Source organism: Dendropsophus ebraccatus, chromosome 6 (genome assembly GCF_027789765.1).
Source record: "Dendropsophus ebraccatus isolate aDenEbr1 chromosome 6, aDenEbr1.pat, whole genome shotgun sequence".
NCBI classification, from domain to species: domain Eukaryota; kingdom Metazoa; phylum Chordata; class Amphibia; order Anura; family Hylidae; genus Dendropsophus; species Dendropsophus ebraccatus.
This window is the reverse complement of record NC_091459.1, coordinates 77,309,630-77,336,418: the sequence shown is the minus strand read 5'-3', so window position 1 is coordinate 77,336,418 and position 26,789 is coordinate 77,309,630. Positions and strand designations below refer to the sequence as shown.

Genomic DNA, 26,789 nt, shown 5'->3' with positions numbered 1-26,789 from the left:
TGGGAAAAACCTCTTTATGGCACAGCACACCAGAAACTTTGTGATGATATTAGCCGACTGCTGCCCCTCACTTATTCGGATGACTGGTAATTCTACAGAGATGAGGATGTCCAGGGAGGGATGAGGTCCCAGCAAAATTAATGGAGATTTTGAGCTCTGTGAGGCATCAGAAGACAGGTGCAATGTTGAGATCAAGCAGAAGATGTAGTATATTAATAGACGTTATTTAAAGCAAATATACCACTAGGTACATCTTTTTTTACACGAAAAGACCAGCCCATTCCTGAGCACCAGCCTGGCTTGGCGCATCGGGGGCGGGTCCGCTGGCTCCCAGTGTGACTATCTCGCATTTGTGATGCGGCTCCATAGATTCTAATAGAGCTGCGTTACAGAGGGGAGGGGGTTTTGTCACAATGGGGACTGCCTGGTCCGCCTCCAGTGCTTCATACCTGGCTGGTGAGGAGGAATAGAGCACTGCCGGCGCTGGTCTGTTCATGTAAATAGCACAAAGCGATGTACCTAGTGGTACATTTGCTTTACCTACAGACAACACGTTTCAACAAATACAGACAACAAGGGACATTTAAATACGGACAATGTGTTGTCTATATTTAAATAAAGCTGGTATTAATCTACTATGGCTTCTGCTTGATCTGGACACCACACGTGTCTTCTGATGCCGCACAGCGCTCGTAATCTCTACTCATTTTCCTGGGACTGCCTCCTTCTTCTGGACATCCTCATCTCTACTGTAATGCAAATTTAAAAACATAAAAAATTAGGGATCCCTGGGAATAACTCCTAACAATAATGACCATTTCTGAATAAATTATAAACTGCAAATGAAAAAAAAGCTGATTTTCTGTATTTTTTCAAGTTCACCTTATTGTCTTGGAGATATATTTCCGGGTGAATATCCAGTTTCTGCTCTAGGAAACTCATTGAAGTAGAAGCAGGTGAAATTCCACCTCTGCCATTTAATGTAATTCTTCTTTTATCTCGCTCTTTCGCAGTACTGCACAGTTTAATGTTAATGTATTAAAGTCATTTATTACACCATGAGATCATTGTTCATAAGGTCACTAATGTTACATTTTATTAGGATTATTGGATTCACTGTTCCAATTTTGGTGCTACATGTCTGGATAAAATGGATTCTGAATATTCTATATCAGAGCGCCTTAAAGGGGTTGTCCGGCGAAAAAAAATTATTCACAGAATAACACACATTACAAAGTTATACAACTTTGTAATGTATGTTATGTCTGTGAATGGCCCCCTTCCCCGTGTCCCACCACCCCCACCCGTGTACCCGGAAGTGTGGTGCGCTATACATTACCTGTCGCGTGCCGACCACGGTCTCCGATCCTCAGCAGTGACGTCTTCTTCGGGAGCTTGGCGGATCTTCCCGAGTGCCGGCCGCCCTCTGCAGCGTCATCCGAAGCTCAGCCGCGATTGGCTGAGCATAACTGTGCTCAGCCAATCGCGGCTGAGCAGCTGATGACGTGGCCGCGTCATCAGCCGCTCAGCCGCGATTGGCTGAGCACAGTTATGCTCAGCCAATCGCGGCTGAGCTTCGGATGACGCTGCAGAGGGTGGCCGGCACTCGGGAAGATCCGCCAAGCTCCCGAAGAAGACGTCACTGCTGACGATCGGAGACCGTGGACGACACGACATGCGGTGAGTATAATGCACCACACTTCCGGGTCTAGCGTGGGTGGGGGGAAACACGGGGAAGGGGGCCATTCACAGACTGTATAACTTTGTATAACTTTGTAATGTGTGTTATTCTGTGAATAATTTTTTTTCGCCGGACAACCCCTTTAAACTGTGAGTTCGCCCCCTAGTTGTTGGTGAGGCATGAATGGAGAGGCAGTATTCACAAAATTCACACCTCTGATGCTCCTAACAAGCTCCTACTGGAGACGGTAAGAGGAGTTCAGCAGTTACCAGGAACTAACCTGCACTAACCTGCTGATAGTTTTCCTTTAACCAAAACCAGGAGTCTGTCAGAAACACATAACAGGTACAGATCTTTACATTATAGTTTTTCTGTCAGTTCCACTCCTGGCTTTGGATAAACATACTGACCCAAAAATTGATTACAATCCTGTGTGTGAACATGGCCTAAATATTATACATATAATACAAGTCATGAATCTGTTATATTGAATTTAACTCTTTTGATCTTCATGGTTGTCAAAATGTATCATTTTCCTATACACAGTACAACATGCCCTTATTTGCAGTATGTCTATGTTATGTTATAGGGTATATTCACACGAACGGGCTCGCAGCGAGATTCTCGCTGCGAGCCCGGCAGGTCCTGGCAGTTCCCATACACTACATACTTGCTGCGGTCTAAACGACTGCAGCGAGTATGTAATTCTGCCGCCCTTAACCCCTTCTGCTCCTGCCCGGCTCCCCCGCTGTAAGCATACTTTACCTGTCCTTGCTGCACGGGTCCGGCGTCCTGCTCTCCCGCCCGGCCAATCAGTGGCTGCGGCTGGGCAACACACTAATTGGCCGGACAGGAGAGCAGGACGCCGGACCTGTGCAGCAAGGACAGGTAAAGTATGCTTACAGCGGGGGAGCCGGGCGGGAGCAGAAGAGGTTAAGGGCGGTATAACTACATACTCGCTGCGGTCATTTAGACCGCAGCAAGTATGTAGTGTATGGGAACTGCCAGGACCTGCCGGGCTCGCAGCGAGAATCTCGCTGCGAGCCCGTTCGTGTGAATATACCCTTACAGGGATTGGGGAAGACCTAACCTCTAACATGACAGGGCACATAGGATAAACAAAGTTCATTGCGACATTTAACTACTATGTAATCTTCATGGAGTGCTACAATAAAAGTATATTTTATAAAAAAAATCTCGAAGATCCCTCCTGTTTTAACCTGATCAGGAATATGAGCTAAACTAACAAACTTAACTCATATTATACAGGAAAGTGAGTTACAAAGGAGTCATTCAGGTGAGGTGCTCCAAAGTTGACATTTTGGATGTTTTTGCAATTTATGTTATTTTATGATTTAATAAAGAATTGTTTTGATTGTTATGTTTCCCATCATAAGGCAATAACAAATTATTACAGGGGTCAACTCATCAACCATTTTTTTTAGCAAACATTCTGAAAGGCCTTTAATAGCTGTTCTAAAGTTATATGCAGTGTTTCTAGCATAAAAAACCCATCATGTTATACCTCCATGTGCTGCCCACGGGCTCTGGACAGAATCAGTCTCCTTCCTACTCTGGCAGCTGACAATAGTCACTTTTTAGGGTATGGTTTAGCATGTATGTTAGGAAAGCTCATAACGCAAACACTTAAAGTGACTCTGTAACCACAATCTTGCGTCCTCCCAAACCGCTTGTACCTTCACATAACTGCTTTTAATCCATGATCTGTCCTGGAATCCGTTCGGCAGGTGATGCAGTTATTGTCCTGTGGCAAATTGGTGTGGCCTAGATTGTCTGTGCATTAGGCTTGCACGACCCCTCCATCCCTCCTCCCCGCCCTCTTTACCATTAGGAATGACCCCGGGCAGCATTTCTCCTATTCATCACCTGACTGAACACTGCAGTGCAGTGCAGTGTTCAGGCAGGTAGTGATTAGAAGAAATCCGTCCTGGGGCATTCCAGAATTGCATGTTTTAGACTGAATAGTAAATATACCCTTATATCTTTTCATTTCGAAAACATTTAAAATTTCATCTTTTAATCTGACGTGTTTAAGTGTAATAACCTGAAGCTGAAGACAGTAAGAGAAATGTAAAAAATACAGTACAAAGCTGTCTGAAGAGATTCTAGTTTTCTATAACCTGCTTTGCAATCTATCCCGAAGCCAGTGTCATATTTACCAACAGTGTGGGCAAGTGATCTATATGAATTTGATGCCATGGCACATCCACAGCCTCATGTATTATATATAGATGCAATGCTGATGTCAATTACTGATGTCTTTCTAAAACCTGATACAGGTGATTTAATAACCAACGCATGAGTATTTATATTTCACGTAAGTAATGTAATAAGGAATTCTGATGTGTCCAGCTGCCATATGTAATTTCATGTAAGCTCAGCATAGTCTTGACACCTTGTCTGGAAAAATTAGAACATAAATGTTTTGCTTAGCTTTAGCGACTTCCTAACATTAAGCCTTGAGGGTCAAGTAAAGGAAAAGAAATTCTTGACTATTACAACTGCATAGTCAGCAGAAACATAGTTTACTACGTTAGAATGTCTACAGCTATTATTGCCAAGATTATTGAGATCACCTCCAAATACATAAACACCTAAAACTCAGCATATGTAGTGCTCAAATAACTAGTTCTAAGGGTATGACCATATATTAGTCATATGTAAGCTGCTGAGCAAATTCATAGTGCACAGCATATCAAAAACACATTGTACAGATTGAGAATACGGGGTATAGGCCACACAATTTGATCGTTGATGCTTGAACTTTGCCAAATAAAACCTGTAGAAACCACATAATGAATTATATAAAAATACACTTGGGGGGAGATTTATCAAAGAGTATAAAAATTTACACTTGTGTAAACTGCCCACAGCAACCAATCATGGCTCAGCTTTCAGATCTGGTAAAATGAAAGCTGAGCTGTGATTGGTTGTCGTGGACAGTTTACACCAGTGTATATTTTATACCCTTTGATAAATGTGGGCCATGATGTTCTAAAGTTGTTTTTTTCAACATCTGGTGACTATTAAAATTTTCTAAGTCTGTTACAGGTGAACACCTGGGCTCCCTTGAACTCCAGAACTTAATCTAGCCATTGCAAAACTGGTTGTTACCATAAGGAGCCACATTCATTTCACTGTATGTTGAAATCCTATTACTTGCTTTATGACTGCATCTTCTGTTAGAAATAATGTTAAACTTTGCAAATGTCACCTAAGCCAGGTAGAGATGCAGCTTTTGACATGCTTCAAGAGGAAGAGCCCTCTTACTCATGTACCCTGCCCCTCGAAGTGCAGCAGGTGAAGAGAAATGCTGGATCAGTAATCCCTCTCTGAGGAATACACAGCTCGATCTATTATATTTCTACAGATATATGGATGGAACAAACTCTATATCTTATTAAAGGAACCTGTTATCACTTTGATGCTGCTGGAACCATAAGTCATTGGGCAGGTCCCTGGTGGTATCTACATGGCCTAAAGAGCTTGATTGATGGATATCTCCCTATACCCAAACAGGGGGTGATCTATCAATCAAGGTCAGTGATGTGGGAAGAAGTTGCCAGAGATAGCCCTGATCACTGGTGTTTTAGGCAGCATGAAAGTGATTGGTGAAAGTTCGCATTCTATTTAATGAAATATTAGATTAGTTATAAAATATATAAAATAATGTTGCTACATATCATGTAAATGTGTGCTCTGAGTTTACAATGCCCTGGAAGCTTTTCTTTTGATTTGCTTTCCATATTATTAATATATTTGTTCTCTGGCTGCAGGTTTCTTTTTATATGTATGCAGTTCGCATATCATTCTGTAATTTTTCAGTTGGTTTAAACTGCCCTAGAATCTTTTTGGCAAATCTTTGCCGCACCATGCCCTACGTGCACTGGCAGGCTTACACCAGGGAGGAGACGTGGTACTCAGCGTGGCACGCTATTAATTTTGGGGGATATATACCATTGGGGGTGCCAAGGACTAGGGGATTTTAAATGGAGGTGGGGATAGTGCTGGAAAAGGGAGAAGCCCAAGATCAGATGTGTCAAACTCAGGCCCTCCAGCTGTTTTAAAACTACAATTCCCATCATGCCTGGACAGCCAAAGCTTTAGCTTTGGCTGTCCAGGCATGATGGGAATTGTAGTTTTAAAACAGCTGGAGGGCCTGAGTTTGACACCCCTGCCTAAGATGTTTGTGTGTCAAATTCATCAGGGAGGAGTTGTGACTGGAAGACCTCTTCATGATAGTCTGTGCCAAATGGAAATGAACATTGAATGCCTCCAATCTGAGAATATGTCACCTGTGAGTAAATGGATGTAACTGTATTGTAATCTCTTATACGGTCTGCAGAGCACCTGTTATAGTGAGCTGGTATAGTATGGGGAAAAAAATATCTTGCTGTGTACATTGTGTTTTTCTTTAGTAATAGTATGGTGGCTATGGTGTGAAGGTATTATTTGGCATCAATATATTCAGTCATTGTTGGTAATATGTGGTTATATTAATTGTCCCTTGTATAGTAGTATTACTAGAAATATTGCCTTTCGTATACCTGATGAGGCCCTATTACACAAAGCGATTATTGCCCGCTATGGCCGATAATCGCTTTGTTTAATAGAAGACAACAATCACCCGACAAGCATGATGTCTTGTCAACGGGCTGAAATACAAGCAATCAGCCGAGCAATGATCTGCTGCTGTGTCTCTGTGTAATAGGAGTGGCGGTAGCAGACCGACGATATCTCCTATGAGCTCCCCAGACGATAAATGTCCTGTGTAATTGCAGGCAATGATCAAAAAATAGTTTTTGTGTCATTGATCGTTGATTTCAATCTTACCCTAAAATCATCAGTAATCGTTTGCTGAAATTTCACATTGGTTCGCTGTAATTCCACATTCGTTCACTGTAATTGAACATCATTGTAATTGAACATCATTCACTCTTGCTGGAATCAGATGGAGTAAACGATCCTAGTAACGATCATAGTTAACCACCAGGTTCCACATAGAGAAAACCTACTGTGTAGAGTTATAACGATCATAACTAACGACTATCCTTCTGTGTAATATTGTGAACGATTTCAGGTTAATAAACAATGTGGTTTGTGATCGTTTATCATTAATTAAAAATGATAATTAAAAAATTGGTTAGTCCAATAGGACCCTTAGATCCTAGCAGCACTGTATTGGAGGCAAAGGGTGGGCTTTACTCAGGGTAAACCCATAGTACTTTATCCCAACACTGACCATGTATAGTGCTGCATATGCTATTATTGGGACAATGCCAAGTAAACCATCCCTTTTTTTGTGACAACAATCTACTGATGCTGCTGCAACAAGAAATGACCATTTCGCGGCCACTTTTGTCTCTAATGTTTATTGCTTTTGCTGTGTGTTGATTCCTGCCTATGACATGGTCACAGTAAAAACAGACCCGAGCGTTGACCTTCCATTTTATTACTGAGAGGTATTCACTCCCCATTAAGAATGCCTACGACCTCAACTCTAGAATCTATTTCATATTTAATGAGACATTTGACACTGATATCCTAAGGTGACAATGTGAAAGACTGACAGACAAGGAAAAGACAGAACATGCTGAAAACAAATACAGATAGACCTTGGATTATTCTGGGGTACTGTCCTAACAGAATGGATACAAAAATAATACTGTCAACCTAATTACATAATATAGACCAGCTATAACATTAGAGCCATGGACAGGTGAGAGGAATAACATGATTATCTTGTTACAATGGCTCCAGTCAAGGATTAGGATATAAATGGCCGCAAGTGAACAGTCAGTTTTTCATATAGCTTTGATTGGTTGCTATATGTCTAATTAAATTAACTGATAACTATGTCACAGACATATATAGTGTTATGTTACTTATGAACACTAAATGTAGTGTCTGTGTGTTTTGTACCACCTCATGGCCAATAATAATATTTACATACCATCCTGTCTGCGCCACTGCAGTCAATCAGCGGGTGTGGATCTTTTTTGAATCTGCTGCCTGGTTCCTGTTAAGTTTTCCTGTAATCCAATATGCTAATGAGGGCTGTTGTGCTCTGGAGGTCGGCCTGGCTTGATCAATTCTAAAATATCACTCCCCCTCACCATGGCGTTGGCCTCCTCTTCTTAAGGCCCTATTCCACGGAACGAATATCGGCAGTATTGGCTGCTACGGTTGATAATCTTCCCGTGGAATAGAGTGCAACGATCAGCCGACATCGTTCATGTCGGCTGATCGTTGCAGTCACTTGTTTTTCAACATGTTAGAAAACAAGCGACTGATTCAGCAATGATCTGCTGCCGTCGCTCCATTGAGTAGGAGCATCGGCAGCAGACGCTGCTGCATCCTATGGGCTGCCCGGACGATCAGCGATCGCACTCACCCGCTCGCTGCAGCCGCGCCGAATAGCGGCGGCAGCAAGCGGGGAATGAGGAGCGCTCGTTTGCTCCTCTAGACGGCCCGTGGAATAGGGCCATTATTCAGGCATGCCTTCAAGTCTCTCTCACAGCTCTGCATCCTACCCGGCTTTCATTGCCTGGGATCTTTAGCGCCATCATCAGAGCAGGGATGCCCACGGTCATTGTGCCCTGATTTCCAGCACTGTCATCAGAGCATCCCTGCAATGACAGGCCGGACAGGAGGTGCGGCTGTGAGAGAGACTTGAGGCATACCTCAATGAGAAGAAGAGGAGTACATCACGGGGAAAGGGAGAGATATCTTTGAATTGGTCGCGCCGGGGCAACGGCCCTCATTAGCATATCAGATTACTGGCAAATATAACAGAAACCAGGCGGCAGATTAAAAAAAGCTCCACACCAATTGATTATCCAGAGTGGCGCCGACAGGGTTATATATAAATCTTATTATATGTAAATCTTATTCGCTTTAATGCAAGAGACCTATGCACCCAGCAGATGCATCAGCTTATTGAAGCATCTTTTCTGTTTCTTGAGACCTGATGCTGAGATTTATGGACAATAAAACAATGTGATAGAATTTTCTTCCAGGAAATTGCAATCTCAAAAAAAAAAAAGTAAAAATAAGAATCACCTTTACTTAAAAACACGGCAGTATGCTATACTTTGCAGTGGTAGTAACATGATTAAGGGCTGGCTGGCAGTAGTGTAGTGAAGGTAAAAACCTGGTGTGGCCCAGGGGGCTTCTCCGATGTGGTTTTGAAATAACATCCGTTCCCACATCACTTAGTGAATGCTTCTGAATAGAAGATGCGTGCTATTAGGGGTTTATATACAGTCAATTCACATTATTATAACCACAGTGCATCCCACAGCTGCTGGAGGGTGCATGAGGGAAGATCCATAGATCAAACATCCAAATGGTAGCACAGATGCTCAACTGGGTTCAAGTCTAGGGAAATCCGGGACCAGGGTAGTACTTGGAAGTCTTGGTCATGGTCTTTCAACCAATATCAGACTTTTTTAGCCATGTGACATGTCGCATTGTCTTGCTGGAAGATCCCATCCACCACAAGGAAGACAATCAGCATGTATGGGTGTGCATAGTCTGCAAGGATAGATGTGCACCTGAATAAGTTAACAGCACCTTCTACATGGATGTATGGGCCCAGAGAATGGCCCAAAACCATTCCCCAGACCATAGTGCTGCCATTACCAGCTTGTGTTCTTCCAGCGATAGTTGTGGGGTTATTTATTTATTAAGGTTTCTCACCAGACATGCCAACGTCTATCTGTTTGATAAAGCAGAAAAATTGGAGAAGGTGACCCTTTTTCAATCAGTGAACCTCTATTTCCTATGCTGACATGAAAATAGAAGCCTTTTCTGACGAAGTAACTTCATTAGACGGGGTGCAGTGAGGTGCATTTTACCCATGACACCAACGAGAGATATGTGTTTAAACACCTTATATACCCAACAGGTCAGGTCATGATACATGACTTCACGGCTGACATTGAAAGGAAGCAGTGACCATAATAATGTGACTTGACTGTGTAAAGTCATACAAGTGGTTAGAGGAATGGTTTACTTTTGTACAAAGTTATTTGTATAATTGCATGTGTTATATTATAGGAAATATTCCAGTTGTCCCATGTATTTGGTTCTATGGTTATACTGAGTAGCCTGGATTTGGGAAAAATATATTTTAAAATTGTAATAAAATGAAGACTATAAGAAAGCATGATAAAAATATAAAAAAAGTACAGTATTGTTAATAAGTAAAATTATAAGGTAAGTAAAAGTTTAATAACCTTAAAGTAGCTGAATGGCAGACAATGCTATTACTGATGTTAATATTATTACCTATACCTATTATTATAAAATTGCATATATTATAATTTTACTCTCTACAGTAAGTTCTTCCTAGTGTTTTTGACACAAATAAATAAATAAATAAATAAATAAATAAAATATTTTTATCTTACAACAAAAATCTAATCTGCCAAAGAAAATAAGAGTTAACAACTCACCAGATAATATAGAGGCCACTGCTGCAATTATGAAGGACACAATGACTCCTGGTCCTGCCATTTCCTTAGCAACTAGTCCAGAGACCACATACATCCCAGTGCCAACACAGCTGCCCACACCAAGTGAAACCAGGTCCACAGTAGTCAGTACTCGAGCCAGTTTGGTTCCATGAGATGATGTTCCTGCTGTTCCTTCCAGCATGGACTCTACTGGTTTGGTGCGTAAAACTCTTGCATTGATTGCATGCCATGTGGCCCCCCAAGGAATCCGTCTTGGATCCAGATAAGAAAAGAAACCACTCATGATTTACGGAATCTTTTACAAAAAGTGTGAAGAATGCTAAAATACAGGTTTCTGCAGTTTCTCCCCACATTCAGTTTTATAGAGTTTCAGTTGAGTTGCACTAGGCTTGCATCAAGACAATAACTCATGATATCACATATGTTCTTCTATTCAGCTAGATACAAAGAAATCTGTAAAAGAACACATACAATTACATAGTTAGAAATAAGTACTTTGAGGAATAAATATATTATTACTTTGCATATAAAAAACAAAGACTCTGAGTTGCATTTCCGGGAAGGAACAGTAGGGTAACTAAAGGAAATACAGCAATGAATGGTATATATACATAAGACAGATTTAAAAGAATAAATAACAAATTTGCTGTATGGATATAAAGGCATTTTTCGGTCTTCTTAGGATCCTCCATCCTGAAAGCAGCTTTCCTGAAAGGGATTATTGAGCCTCCCCCTCTTCTTTTGGCTAAAGCTCACTATCAGAAGCTTAGTGTCTGCTACATTCTATGCTGTTATCTGTATTATCCCTGCTTATGTTGTTTCTCCTGACTGCTCTCAACTACTCCATCTCATGCACTCACAATATACTTACCACAAACAATAGGCCTTTTAGACCTTTCACAAACTCAAAATACCAGAATTATGGTTATAGGTATACATGTGCAATTCATTTACAATCTTAGCACAACATTAAAACGTTTTTTTTTTTTTTTTCCTAACCTTAAAACTGATGGCCTAATCTTAGGATAGGTCATCAATTACACAATTATGGTGCCAGTGGCTCTGTTCGGTACTGCAGCTTACATGTGATTGAGCTGGATCCTCTGCAGTACCAGGCACAACCACTTCCAAATGTACTGAACTGTGGCTGGTAATAATAAAAAGAGACAATCAGCTAACCATTGGGGGTGCAAAGATGACCCCCCCCCCCAGCCGATCTGATAATTATACAGACCATCAATATGGAAAACACCAAATTATTATGATTATTATCATTTTTTAAGCAGGTTTATACAACAACGGTCAACCACTGATCGTCTTTTTGGCTGATCGTTATCTTTATTAACGGAGCGATAATCTGCTGAATCTGCCAGACTCGGCAGATTATTGCTCTGTGTAATAGGGACATTAGTTCACACTGTGTTTTTGTTTATGTGTAGCATTCATTTACATCTTCTTGTAACTGATAGAAATGTAAATATAAACATTGACTTCTATGTTGTAACACAGACAGATTGTTTCCCTTTTTCTGTGTTTCAGCGGTTTCCATTTTATTACTTTTTCATGTATAGTGTAGTGTTCTATGCTATCGTGTACAGTATAACAGGTATATTCTGCAGTATGTTAAATGTTATAATGTGATTCAGTACTCAATTCTGCATCCATATGGTATATAGCAAAATCTGTTATTAGCATCTGTTTAACATAAATACATAGAGTAGAAAACAAACACAAATGCAATGTGAACCTAGCCCTAACATTATACTGTATGTATACTGTATACTGTGAAATTCAGCTGAGATAATGGAAGTATAGAGTTTATATCTGACACAAATTTTGCATGACATTTCTTAAGGATTGAAAAAAATGTTGCTGTTTATTAAATTTAATATATATTAGTATAGACAACTTTTTGCTGCTGTTATATCACTGCCTTTTTTTCCCAATTATAAGTCATGTGATTTATTTATCATGTGACTCTAGGATTTATAATGAAGAACTGGAGAATACAATGCCAGAAGAAAAAACCAATATGCATAGAAAGTGGGTTTGTAATGCGACTTTGGCTTCCTGGCTTCTGCAGGTAAAAACAATTGAAAACTAGAACAAATGATAATAAAATAGGTTTGGCTGGGAACATAAGAAAGCATCCTAGAGTCATATGTGCTAAATAATTAACCAGCTTAAGTTTCTATCAAGAATATACCATGGGAATTCAAAATGTTCTGTTGGGAGCCCAGGGGACCAGGATTACATCTCGCATGCCCAATCACTCATTAACTATTGTTTATTAAACACAATTTATCCTTCTTATTACTCACTGCTGTCCTCTATGCATTAAATGACCATTCTTCTTCTCAGACATGAAAAATATGTGTAATAAACCTCAATAATAGCAAGCAAAGGCTAATACTCGCCAATAAACATGAACAATACATTTTCACATGTCATGCGTTAATGGCCCAAATGAATTTACAAATACAGTTTTATCATTACTTATTTTTAATAGTAGTAGTCAAACACAATGTATGGTTTTGGTTTGCTTCTTAAATTGTTATATGGATAAACATTAAATTGACACTTAAAGCATTACATGACATGAAATAAATCTGCCTAATATTGCGTAGATGGTGCCTTTCCTCCTTCAGAGGGTTCATGCGTTGCCTGATTAGTAAACCAAGGCTTCCCTCTAATTTGTGCAGTTGTCCCTACCAGTGTTACTTCCTACTACTGTATGTACACAGTGCTGTTACGTGGTCCAAAAATCACTTTACCACTCTGAAGGGTTAATCTAATAAAACCATTCAGGTTTTTGGCACATCCCACAGATGCTTGATCAAACTGAGATTTGGGGTGTTTGATTTATCATGTTCTTCATACCATTTCTGATCAGTATGGTAGGATGGGTTATCCTGCTGAAGGAGGCTGTTGGTGTAAAGAGTCATTCTTGTTCTGCAACAAGGTTTTGGTAGGTGGTATGAGTCAAACGAACATCCACATGGATGCCAGGAACATAGCTTCCCAGTAAAATGCTTCACAGAGCATCACACACTCCGCTGATGTCAATTCTTTGGACAGTGGAAAATTCTGTGCGAAAATTCCTCTGTGTGTAAATCCCATTAAACACAATGGGACTGTCAGGCTGGGGAGACACGGACAAGACAGTGGAATTGCCCCAACCAATGCCCCTACCTACTTGCCACGGACGACCCTAAACGGTCGCGGACAACCACGGAGTCGGTCCCTACACTGCGTAGGTGAATACACAAAACGTAGACAGACAAACAAAACACAATGGAGGATAGTCAACTAGCAGGGTCAAAACCAAACAGACAACGCAGTACAAAATCAGAAGGAGAGGGGATAGTCAAATGTCAAGCAAGAGGTCAGAACACGGGCAGAGCAATAGCAAGGTATTGGGACAGGGAACGCTGGGAAAGGAGCATGGGAGCTGGGACTAGTGTGAACTAATAGCCAGCAGGGAAGTGAGGAGCTGGCTGCTTTTTATCCAGGATAAGAGACTAGGTCCAGCAGCTGATTGGAGCAGCCCTGATCCCAGCACCAAGCTCAGCTGAACAGATCTAGCAGTGCAGTAACCCCTGCACTGCCAGAAGTCTGACAGGCAAGGCAGGTGTGGCTGAGAAGTGAAACACAATTCAGACACAATATTCAGTGCAACAGCAGACATAAAATCAGCGCTTCCTCGGCCGCCCGACACGGACTGAGGAGCGCAAAGTCACATTCCTAACAGGGACAGTGCTCTGTTCATATATTACGGGTGGAATTTCAATCAGAAACTGCAGGAAATTAAATGTGGATTCCACTTCAAATTCCTCACCTTACCTTACAATAAACGCTCACATTTAATGTAAAAATGGAACAATTAGCATCTATTTTTTATTCTCTGGTATAAAGAGTCAAAGAGGCTTTCCCATGCTACAGAAAACCTGCAAGCTGGAACATCTCATCTTGCCCACCTCCCTGCTTGATTGACACCTGAAAGTCCCAGGAATGGTCGGGTATGGAAGGGGGAGTAAGGCAATGCTGTTACAGATTGCTGCACTTCAAGAGCTTGGGAAAGCCTCTTCGAATTTTAAACATTTTACTATTTTACTATTATGCAAGCACAGACTGATATGTGTCTCCTAGCCCAAACAGCTATCTAACAGTGTCAGCAGTTTGGAACATGAATTGCAGCTGACATATTCCATTAATATCAATGGCAAAAATCTGCAGACTTAAATAATTTTTTAGAAACATATTTATACCTTAAGGGTGTCGTGTAGGGATAAGCAAATTTACAGTGCTAGTAAAGCAGAGCACTTTAGTAAGCTCAGCCATAATCTGTATCCAGCTTTTCCAGACACCCCGAGTGGAGATGCACATAGTTCAAAGGCAGCCGGTTGACAAGCCGACAGCCAAGCTTAGCAAAGTGCTTCGCTAACACTGTAAATTCGCTCATCCCTAATGTTAAAGAAACATAAAATATGAGGGAGAAATGGCCAACAATATGACCTCTGCATGACCAAATTTCTATAATATTCAATGAAATATTATATGAAAAAAAATCCTTGCCACAGCCAGCCTGTTAATGTGAGACTATACATATTATTATCATCAAAATCACTGAAACAAAATAGGAAACCTATATTTTATTCTTTATTTGAAACGTTAACCCCTTGCTGCAAAATGACGTTTGGGAAACGTCATGTAAAGCAGGTAGTTCCTGCAACATGACGTTTCCCAAACGTCATGCTTTCCCTGCCCCCCCCCCCGCTATCCCTAAGTGATATCGGGCAGCAGGAGGAGGCTGTGTCACACAGCCTCCTCCTGCTGCCACTGCTCGGAGGGAAGCCGTGCTCCCACCTGGGCAGTTAGCCCCATAGACGCCGCAATCGATGCAACTGCAGAGTCTATGAGGAGATTTGTGGCCTCCCACCGATCGGATGGCGGAAGGAGGCTGCAGCATGTTACCTCCTCCCACCGCCAATGCATGTATACCCTCCGGCCCGTTCCTCCACAACCCCCGCCCCCCCCGGATCGTTTCCCCCTCCATCCTCCTCCCCATGCTCCACCCCCTTCTTTCCCGGATCTGTGTGCCCCCCCCCGCCAGGATCTTTCTCCCCGTGCTTCCCCCTTGGCCCCCCTCCCCGATCTCCTCCCTGTGACATGATATAATTGCTATAAATAACCTGAAATAAGACCCCCAAAATACACAAAGCTTCTGTCATGTCTGCGGCCTGTGGTTGAGTCAGGTGACGCACTGCGGCCACATATGGGAGATTTCTAGAAACATTGAAACATGGGAAATAAATATTGAGTTCCATTTCTCATTTAGTATTTGCTGTGTGTATATTTTATTCTTTATTTGAAACGTTAACCCCTTGCTGCAAAATGACGTTTGGGAAACGTCATGTAAAGCAGGTAGTTCCTGCAACATAACGTTTCCCAAACGTCATGCTTTTCCTGCCCCCCCCCTTCCCCCCCGCTATCCCTAAGTGATATCGGGCAGCAGGAGGAGGCTGTGTCACACAGCCTCCTCCTGCTGCCACTGCTCGGAGGGAAGCCGCGCTCCCACCTGGGCAGTTAGCCCCATAGACGCCGCAATCGATGCGACTGCAGAGTCTATGAGATTTGTGGCCTCCCACCGATCGGACGGCGGAAGGAGGCTGCGGCATGTTACCTCCTCCCACCGCCAATGCATGTATACCCCCCCGGCCCGTTCCTCCACAACCCCCCCCCCCCCCCCCCGGATCGTTTCCCCCTCCATCCTCCTCCCCATGCTCCACCCCCTTCTTTCCCGGATCTGTGTGCCCCCCCCCGCCGGGATCTTTCTCCCCGTGCTTCCCCCTTGGCCCCCCTCCCCGATCTCCTCCCCGTGACATGATATAATTGCTATAAATAACCTGAAATAAGACCCCAAAAATACACAAAGCTTCTGTCATGTCTGCGGCCTGTGGTTGAGTCAGGTGACGCACTGCGGCCACATATGGGAGATTTCTAGAAACATTGAAACATGGGAAATAAATATTGAGTTCCATTTCTCATTTAGTATTTGCTGTGTTAGAGGGGAAAAAAATTGATTAAAATAAAATATCTTCCAAAAAAATTAAAATTTCCCCTCCAACTTGCTTAAATTTCTGCAAAACACCTAAAGTGTTAATACACTTATGAAATGCTACTTTGAATACTTTGAGGGGTGCAGTTTTTACAGTTGAAGGATTTATGGGGGTAACTAACATACAGACCCCACAAATCCACTTCAGAACTGAACTGGTCCCTAATAAAATCAGGATTTGAAATTTTCCTAAAATGTTAGAAATCGCTGCAAAATTTCGAAGCCCTCTAAAATTTTAAAAAATAAAAGGATGTTCACCAAATGACGTCACCATAAAGTAGACATGTTGTAGATGTTGCAGTAATAATTAGTTCATGTGACATAACAATTTTTCTCAGGAAAAGAGAATTTTGAATATAAAGGATTGTAAATTTTTCTAATTTTTGCGCAAATGTTGTGTTTTTTACAAAAAAACACAGAGTGTATCAACCAAAGTATACCACAAACATAAGGAGGAATATGTCACGAAAAAACAATGAATAACCGTGATGTTTAAAAGTATCACAGAGTTATAACTACATAAAGAGAGACAGGTCAGATTTGAAAAATAGGCCCCGGGCAAAACAGGCTGAAGAGGCAAGGGGTTAAAATAAAGAACAATAAAATGTTATTTTTTTGTACACATTATGCTTTATAAAATTAAACAAAAAGATTTTATAGAACAGTAATAAAGCTGCCGTACATGTAAGAAAGCCACCACATGCACAAAATCCCTAAAACATGTCTGGTCACTCAGGATCAGAATACTTTGGCCATTAAGAGGTTAATGTGTATGCAATCTCTTGGTCACACACTAATAATCTCATTTCAATTTTCCTTTGATTTACTAAACACAGCTAGTGTTTCTGGGCTCTGGAAATTGAGCATTGCTTGCACAAATATGGGACCCTTCAAATTTCTGCCTATTTATTGCTTGCTTAGGTCTTATAGTGGTATTAAATGGTCATTGATTAGGAGAGATCATTGGGACTGGAAATGCTTAAAGATTTGTAGTTATTGATTTTTGTTCTCATTTATATTGCCTGAAATTACAGACTTTGATCTGTTGGAGAATGTACAGGCTGTGGCTATATGCTATAAATTACATCCATCACAGTCTGTCCGGTATCCATTTAGGAACGCAAATAATAATGTTTAACAGAATTTTCTATCCCTTCCCAGGGATTTCATGCATAAGAGCTGCAGTTTATCCTTCAGATCAGCTATTCCTGCTATAACTGCACGTGTGTGTGATAGGTGAGGGATAAAACAGTGGCCACCCAGCAAGAATGGGCAACAGACACTGGAACAGTTCTCCTTAAGGGTATGTGCACACTACGGAATCCTGGCGAATCACCCACTGCGGTTTCTGCACACGGACACACACGGACGCGCACATCTCTGCTGGTCCCATAGGCTTCATTCTATGGTTTGCCAGATTCCGCTGCCCGCCCCGAAGAATTAGTGGGTTCATTCTTTAGGTGGATGGCAATCTGGCAAACCATAGAATGAAGCTTATGGGACCAGCGGAGATGCTCGCGTCCGCGGGCAGGGGCGAGTGGCGGTATCCAGAAAGGGTGATCCTCTGAGATTCCATAGTGTACACATACCCTTAAAGTCAGCTTTACTATCAGTGTTGCAGTAAGCTTAGCGGTTCTTAAAGATATACTCCAGAGAAAAACTATTTTCAAATTCCGAAAGTTATAAATTCCTTCTATTAAAAAAAAAAAAAAAACAACAGAAAACTGGAGTTGTTTAGTACTTATCAGCTGCTGTGTGCCCTGCAGGAAGTGGTGTATTCTTTCCAGTCTGACCTGGTGCTCCCTGCTGCGACCTCTGTCTGTGACAGGAACTGTCCAGAGCAGTAGCAAATCTTGATCCCTTTCTGCTCTGGATAGTTCCTGTCATGGACAGAGGTGGCAGCAGAAAGAACAATTCCAGACTGGGAAGAATACACCACTTTCTGCAGGACATACATAAGTATTGGAAGGATTGTTTTTTTGTTTTTTTTTAATAGAAGTGATTTACATATCTGTAAAAGTTTGGAAAGCAGTTGATTTAAAAAAAAAAAAAAAAATTCTCTGAAGTATCCCATTCTGTTACAGAATGGACTAAAAGTGAACTGACCATTTGGTCCTGCTCTATGTTTCCCCTTGTCCCCCCATCACATGACACACCTTCAGCCACTCTTATGTATGGAGCCATCTCTAATATCTTTAATATGCCTCCATCATAAGCTATAGGGGCCTCTTTCTAAGCCCTCACTGCTTCACTAGCCGAATGAACTAGGCAGGAACTCCCCAGGCAAGATGTAGTTTACCAAAACAATAAAAAGATGTTTAACAGTATCTTAGAGCTTACACATCTTCAATGGGCAGATGCTCGAAAAAAGATAATCAATTAACAGTCTAACACAAATGACAACACTTAATTTGATACAAATGGACACTATACTCAAACAGTGCACTCTAGGTACATTACATGCCCAAGGCCCTTCTTTTAATTTTACAGCCATTTGATAATTTACAGAGCTGCCACTGTTTACCCCATGTTCTTTGCTTAAAGGGTAAGTGAACATTTTTTGTCCTTTTTCGGAAGGATCCAATTGTATGCACGGCCAATATATGCAAATATGTACTGTTCAATCCATCTGCCATTGATTATCATTGCTAAGAAAATGCATATGCATTATATAAATGATAATAATAACCTGTCCCATGTATGCCAAAGGAGATGAAAAGGGCAATTCTGTAGATACCCCAAAAATAGCTCACTGTGAGTTTACTACTTAAAGTTTCACCGTTGTTATAAAAACCTTTTGATGTGTCACAGAGACATGCTAAAAGTTTTGATCGTTCCAGGTCTGAGTGTTCGGACCCGTACCGAGCGAGAAGACTGTGCTACAGCATGTCCACTCCCCTCTCTGTGTAAGAACAAAAGTGTTGGGCTCCAACTCATCATGTGACATGGAGACAGGCGAGGACTGTGCTTGTCTATGTCTTCTCCTGGCTCATTCTCCCGACCAGTACAGGGCTGAACACTGAGACCCGGACGAATCAAATTTTTTGTCATGTATCTGTGACATGTCAAAAGTTTTTTTTTTTCACAAGGACAGGTACACTTTAATGCTATGTTCGTGTTGCATTTTGCATGCTCAGATACTACCTTACATACATGCACAACATTGTAGTTTGTCGTCTATTTTGGGTAGAGATGAGCAAACAAGATTTGTTTTTCATTCTTACGAAAGCAAAACCTATTTGGGCTTGGCTGTATCCATGTTTCCCAGGGATTTTCGAGGCGGTCCCCGGGCGGTATCTTCCCTCACGGAGCAGGCAGCCTGAGGAATACAAGTGCAGATCAGTCTTGCTTCGTACAAAGCAAGCTGTTTTTGTAAGAAAGCAACTTATGTTTTTCTAATCCTGGATAACCCATATAATGCTGTCTATGCAGTCTACTGACTTCTTTTTTCAATGGAAATAATTAGTAAAAAATTAATAGAAATCAATTAGATGCCCATATAATATCAGTGTATCCATGGCGTGCTACAAGTCAAATACAGCCATTGACGCAATTATCAGTCCGTCATTTCCTTTTCATGCCATGGCGTCTAGCGCTGAACTTAATAACCGAGACAAAGCTGTAAATTGCAGCTGCAGTTTCTACAGATGTACGTAATTGAGGGACTAAAATAATGCAGAAACCAAAACGGTTAATTAACGTAGAATAAGAGTAATTAGGTTTTGGCACATCAGAGCAGCGTAAATGAGAGGAAGGGAAATACATATAATACTGTAGAATAATTGTATTTACAATAGGCCATACAGACCATGCACACAAGGTTGGTTTAATTACCTACTTGTTTCAATGCTTTTTCTGTAATTCCTAAATGTATCTTTCATTATAATTTAATAGAAAGGTTTATCCTTATGCTGTCAAGCCACAGTCTTTCAACAAGAATGACTGGTAAAGGTTGCTGTCACATGTCATCTGACCTCCAGAATGGTCAAGAAACCGCTACAGAGTGGTTAAAATGACATTTTAATTCCGATGAATACGTGAAAAACAGAATGACAAAAGCACACCATCTCCAAGATTTTCTTGCCCAAAGCAACAGTTGCTCTAGCTAAATAAATACTTATCTCATGTCAGTAGCAGATGTTGTACAATGTGACACAATTGGGCTTCAGCTCCTATGGCTTATGCCAAGTTTACCAGGATTCATTATATTTTAAGTTTTACTTTTCAGCAACTTTTTTCCGAATCAAGATAGTAAGAATGGATTCTTTAAAACTGTGCATGTACAGTATGAGCAAAGAGGCGTAAAGTGAATGTCAGCTGCAATTCAGTTTCTAAACTGCTGACACTGTTAGGCTATGTTCACACTACGTAAAAGTACGGCCGTTGCTGGCATTGGCAACAACGGCCGTACTTTATGCAATGTGGAACATTGCCTATTCTTCAATGGGATCCCGGACGGAGCATATACACACCGTATATGCTCCGGGCGGGATCTCATGCGGCACTGCAAAAAACTGACATGTCAGTTTTCTGCGGCCGCAATTCAGTGAATTGCGGCCGTAGAAAGACCTGTCAGTTCACACAATGAAGCGAGCGGCTCCAGCCGCTTACTTCATTGTGTGCAGTGGCAAGTTCAGATGCGGGCGCGCACTGATGCGCCTGCATCAGAACACTATGGCCATGAAGATCATCCGGCCGGTACTGTAGTATCAGCCGGGATGATCTGTGCAGAGACTGGCCGTTCGGTGATCCGGCCGGGGTCACGGAACGGCCGGTCTCACACGTTGTGTGAACATAGCCTTAGATAGCTGTTAGGTCAATAAGGCACATGGAACCTTTCATATATCTATCTGTGCTTCCATAACATAGAAAAATCTATTTATTCTCCAGTGTAAAGAGGCGATCCCGAGGTGTAATTATGTGCTTATGAGGGTATTCCCATCTGGCTTGTAGAGAGTCATTTTCTTTTTTCTTTTTTTTTTAATAAATTCTTTAAGAGGTAAGTATACTGGAGTTTGTTATTTTAAATATCTAGCAAGATGTAGTTTAGTTTCTCATTGAATCAGAATACAGTTTTGAAGCTGTAGTGATCATTTGTTACCTATTCTATTTAAAAACTGTCATGTTGTGTTATGAAGCCACCACAATTACTGAAAAACTTCCAAGCCTAACTGAATGGTGTCCATAATTCTTTCTAGCCAGTCATCTTGCAAATCACCATAGTTAATTGAAGTTCTAGTCAATGTATCTCTAGCAAATTATTTGAGTCCATCTGTGCTTTGAATATAAAAAAAATATATGGATTTGCAGGGAACATTCATATATTTCAAGTTTATAGCAATTCAAATGTTTAAAGTGAACTACGGACCTGTGTGAAAAATGAAAGCGGAATTACGACAAGCAGCCAAATGAAACTGTAATGGTAAAACAGATTTATAACCTCGTTCACTTTAACGAAAGAACACATTTTCTGAAGGAGGCAAATGGGTTATTGATTTATTTGGAAAAAAAATGGTTGTCTGTAGTTTCTTGCAATACTGCGATCCTTGGCATTATGCCTACAGGTAGCTTGTTGGGATTAAATTATGCATTTATTAAATTACACCATAAAACTGAGTTTTCTATATTTGCCAGAATACAGCACAATATCAGACACATTTTGGCTCAATCCTAACTACACAACCTTTAAGAAAGTATCTGATACTAGAAGTTGGGTTGAGGTGGTCAATTCTTTACTTGTTCTAATCTATAATAAAGGGTTTTTTTTAGGCTTCAAAAAAACACAGCTACTTTCTTGAAAGAAAAAAAACAACAGCACCACCAATGTCTTCAGGCTGTGTGTGGTATTGCAATTCAGCTCAATTCAATTCAATGGAACTGAGCTGCAAAACTCCATCCAAACTCAAGAGTTGTGGTATTACTGAAGGAAGGTGGCCATGTTTTTATAAGCTTGCATAACCTCTTTTAGTGAAAATTCAGGCAGAGGAGGGAGTGTGTAAAGCTTCATCTAAAAGCTGCAGAACAGATGTCGGAGAAAGGGGCATTATGTTGGCTATTGATTATGAAAATTGTGACCTTTGATCTGGCCATAAATCAACCATTAGACTGCTTCAAGTTTACTGCAGCCAGCACTATATGTGAAAAAAGGTGGCCGGATAAGAGAAACTAAGCTGAAAACCTGTTGCAAAAATGTACAAAACAAAAATTAAAAGGGTCCATGGCCTTTTTAATTTTAATTTCCTATTTAGTTTTATTATTTTTTTGTGTTGTCTGCATTGTATGCTAAAGCAGAAACCGTTCCAGCCCATTATTGCAGTACTATCAGGAGATAAATGTACTATACAGTTTATTTAAATGGTTATGTGCCTCAAAATACAGGGGCAATCTGCAATCAACTGTATGACAGATAAATATACCATTCTATGAACCACTGTAGGTAGCCACCTGTAAATGTTAGGCCCCTGCAGTTAGTCCCCCAGTTAATGTTATTCCCCGGTAGTTAGTACCCCAGAAAATGTTATGCCCCGATAGTTAGTACCCCAGTAAATGTTATGACCCTATAGTTAGTACCCCAGTAAATGTTATGCCCTGGTAGTTAGTACCCCAGTAAATGTTATGCCCTGGTACTTAGTACCCCAGAAAATGTTATGCCCTGGTAGTTAGCACCCCAGTAAATGTTATGCCCCTATAGTTAGTACTCGAGTAAATGTTATGCCCCTTTAAATGTTATGCCACGGTAGTTAGTACCCCAGTAAATGTTATGCCCCTATAGTTAGTACCCCAGTAAATGTTATGCCCCTGTAGTTAGTACACCATTAAATGTTATGCCCCTGTAAATGTTAGGCCCCTGTAGTTAGTAACCCAGTAAATGTTTTGCCCCTGTAGTTATTACCCCAGTAAATATTATGTCCCTGATCTGTCCCATTAGTACTGGCAGTTGGTTTTCACTTCACATGCAGCAAGAGGGATTGTGGAAAAGTGTCTGCATGGCAACAGCGGGATTACAGTTTAGAGAGGAAAACAAGAAGTAGTCAGATGCACAGGGAAGAGACATGGTACAGTGATGTAAGCTTCTTTACTAAAAACAGAATACACAACACACACACACTCACACACATATATCTTACATATGCGATTATATATTTTTTGCTTCATGACACCACCCCTTTAAGGATGAGGGGAAACAAAAAAAAAACAGTAGATGTGTGTCCCTGTTCTGCTGTAAGCAAGATGGACACATAGAGGCAAAAGGGGCAAATTTAAAATATTATACAGTATGTGCTACAACTATTCAGGTAATTTATTACAATTTTTTTTAAAGAGGATGTACCACCAGGTACATCCTCTTTAATCTGACACAGGGATAGAACTTGGGCAAGCTCGTGCCGGGGTCCGTTTTTCGATCCACGGCCCGGTTCCCCTGTACGGCGCTGTTGTATCCACGGGTCCCGGGCCGGTGCTCAAGCACTGGAGGCAGACTGGCCTGCCCGCAGTGAGAGGGAATTCCCTCCCCTGTATGACGCGGCTCCTTTAGAATCAATGGAGCTGTGTCATACAGGGGAGAGAATTCCCTCCCACTGGGGGCAGGCCAGCCTGCCTCCAGTTCTTGAGCACCGTCCCAAGACCCGTGGATACAACGGCACCGTACACGGGATCCGGGTCGCAAATTAAAAAACGGACTGTGGCATAGGCTTGCCTGTGACGGCGCTGTTCTATTCCTGTGTCGGATTAAAGAGGATGTACCTGGCGGTACATCCTCTTTAACATCAGGTCTTCTATATAATAATTAAATACATAGACATATACATATTCCTCAGGAAATTACCATTGTGGATAATTTTCTTTAACCCTGTCATGTACAGTTCCCCTGTTACTTATACTGGATATGTATGGGTGAATAACAGGAAGTTACCAGTTGGGGGTGGGTCTCTACACAAACAACTCTACCCCATCTAGTAATGCCCAGTTGACTGTTTTGTCATATATCTCTAGTTAGAAGTACACAAGCCTGCAACAATTAAAGGGGATTTTTCAATAAACTAGCATTGCATTGATCTTGTATGTTCTACTGTATATACACTTTCATTTTTAATTTAGAGCACTTATAGTGTTCTCAGGCTCTCTGCCTGTGTTTTCTTTATTTACTATGATGTCATGTTCCCTTTCATGTACATGTGTGCTGGGGTTTAACCCCTTAAGGACAGAGCCAATTTTGATTTTTGCGTTTTAGTTTTTTCCTCCTTGTGCTTAAAAGGCCATAGCACTTACATTTTTCCACCTAGAAACCCACATGAGCCCTTATTTTTTGCGTCACTAATTGTACTTTGCAATGACAGGCTAAATGTTTGCATAAAGTACACTGCGAAACCAGAAAAAATTCAAAGTGTGGTGAAATTGAAAAAAAAAAAAGCATTTTGCTTATTTGGGGGAAATGTGTTTTTACGCCATTCGCCCTGGGGTAAAACTGACTTGTTATATATAAAACAAAAACCAGAGGCGGGCGGCACTATAGACTGCTGAATAAAAGACGGCATACAGGAAATATAATAGGCAGAAACGATCTGCTGCTGCAATATTCCAATAAGGTGGTGCAAAAAAACTCCCGAAAGCATAAGACAGTCACAGTAGTATCAGCATGAATAGAAGGAATAATGGAGTGCACTCACCGGAATAATCTTCATGGCTTTATTTTCTCAAAAAGAAAAACATATTGGACCTAGTGCATACACGGACAGGGTGAACGCTAGGAGACAAACAGGGCGGTGACAGGCTGTTTCGCGCGTAACCGCGCTTCTACGGACCTCTCCGTAGAAGCGCGGTTACGCGCGAAACAGCCTGTCACCGCCCTGTTTGTCTCCTAGCGTTCACCCTGTCCGTGTATGCACTAGGTCCAATATGTTTTTCTTTTTGAGAAAATAAAGCCATGAAGATTATTCCGGTGAGTGCACTCCATTATTCCTTCTATTCATGCTGACTTGTTATATATGTTCCTCAAGTTGTTATGATTAAAACGACATGTAACATGTATAACTTATATTGCATCTGATGGCCTGTAAAAAATTTAAACCATTGTCAACAAATATACGTCATTTAAAACCGCTCCATTCCCAGGCTTATAGCGCTTTTATCCTTTGGTCTATGGGGCTGTGTGAGGTGTCATTTTTTGCGCCATGATGTGTTCTTTGTATCGGTATCTTGATTGCACATATATGACTTTTTGATCGCTTTTTATTACAATTTTTCTGGATTTGATGCGACCAAAAATGCGCAATTTTGCACTTTGGGATTTTTTTGCGCTGACGCCATTTACCGTGCGAGATCAGGAATGTGATTAAATAATAGTTCGGGCAATTACGCACGCGGCGATAGCAAACATGTTTGTTTATTTATTTATTTATTTATTTACTTTTATTTATAACCTGGGAAAAAGGGGGGTGATTCAGACTTTTATTAGGGGAGGGGGCTTTTTACTATTAACAACATTTTTTTTTTAACTTTTACACTTATACTAGAAGCCCCCCTGGGGGACTTCTAGTATAAGTGCTTTGATCTCTCATAGAGATCTCTGCAGCATAGATATGCTGCATAGATCTATGAGATCGGCACTCGTTTGCTTTCGGCTGCTGCAGCCGGAAGTAAACGAGTGCCGAGCCAGGGACGGCGCCATCTTGGAGCGGTCCCCGGCCGGCTTCAGAAACGGAGATCGCTCCTCCGGGATAACATCCCGGGGGAGCGATCTCCGCCACTAGACACCAGGGAAGTGCTGCGTCCGGTAATCGGATGCAGCTGTCATGTTTGACAGCTGCATCTGATTACTGTATTAGCGGGCACGGCGATCGGACCGTGCCCGCTAATACCTACGGTCCCGGGCTAGAAGCGGCACCCGGGACCGCCGCGGTTCAGAGCGGGGTCGCCGCGCGGCCCCGCTCTGAACGTCCTTACCGGCATCAGGGCGTAAATATACTCCCGATGTCGTTAAGGGGTTAAAGTCCTACAGCAGCTGAAAGGTTCAGACACTTGTAGGAAGACAGACATTTCCCTGCCTATGGGTAGAGTGGGTTGAGCTAGATTCAGAGAGGAGTGGAGCTATAGGCTTGCAGAACTGTGATGTCACTGCTGACCCCTGTGACCTGGAAGTTCTTTATGTAAATAAGCAAACACTAATCCAAAAAGCAGAAACAAAGGATGCCTGGGGAAATAGGGGCGAAGACGATTAGAGAAAAAAGCTATGGGAAAGGGACAGATTACAATTTATTCCCTTTTCCAATAAGTAAAATTGGTCGTAAAACCGTTTAACTAATTTAGGGTATAATCTAGGGTAAGATACGCAGCATGTTGCTTTCCTACAGAGATTAATGGCTAATTTAAAGTGCATGTCACATTAAGTATTTTCGTTTTGCATCTTTTGCACATTTTGCTTCGATGACTGGCTGCATATCGTTTGTGCACTACTTCTTGCTTGTGGAAAACCTTAAACGTTATTATTATT

At 41.4% G+C, this 26,789-nt stretch overlaps 1 protein-coding gene across 1 annotated transcript in view; it reads right to left on the bottom strand.

The window, feature by feature from the left end:
• SLC7A14 (solute carrier family 7 member 14) overlaps positions 1-26,789 on the bottom strand; it is a 78,433-nt gene that overhangs the window by 25,122 nt on the left and 26,522 nt on the right. Inside the window, exon 2 of the mRNA XM_069973817.1 lies at positions 10,162-10,635. Coding sequence (XP_069829918.1) covers positions 10,162-10,465 — 304 coding nt within the window. The 5' untranslated portion in view covers positions 10,466-10,635. The remainder of the gene's footprint in view (positions 1-10,161; positions 10,636-26,789) is intronic.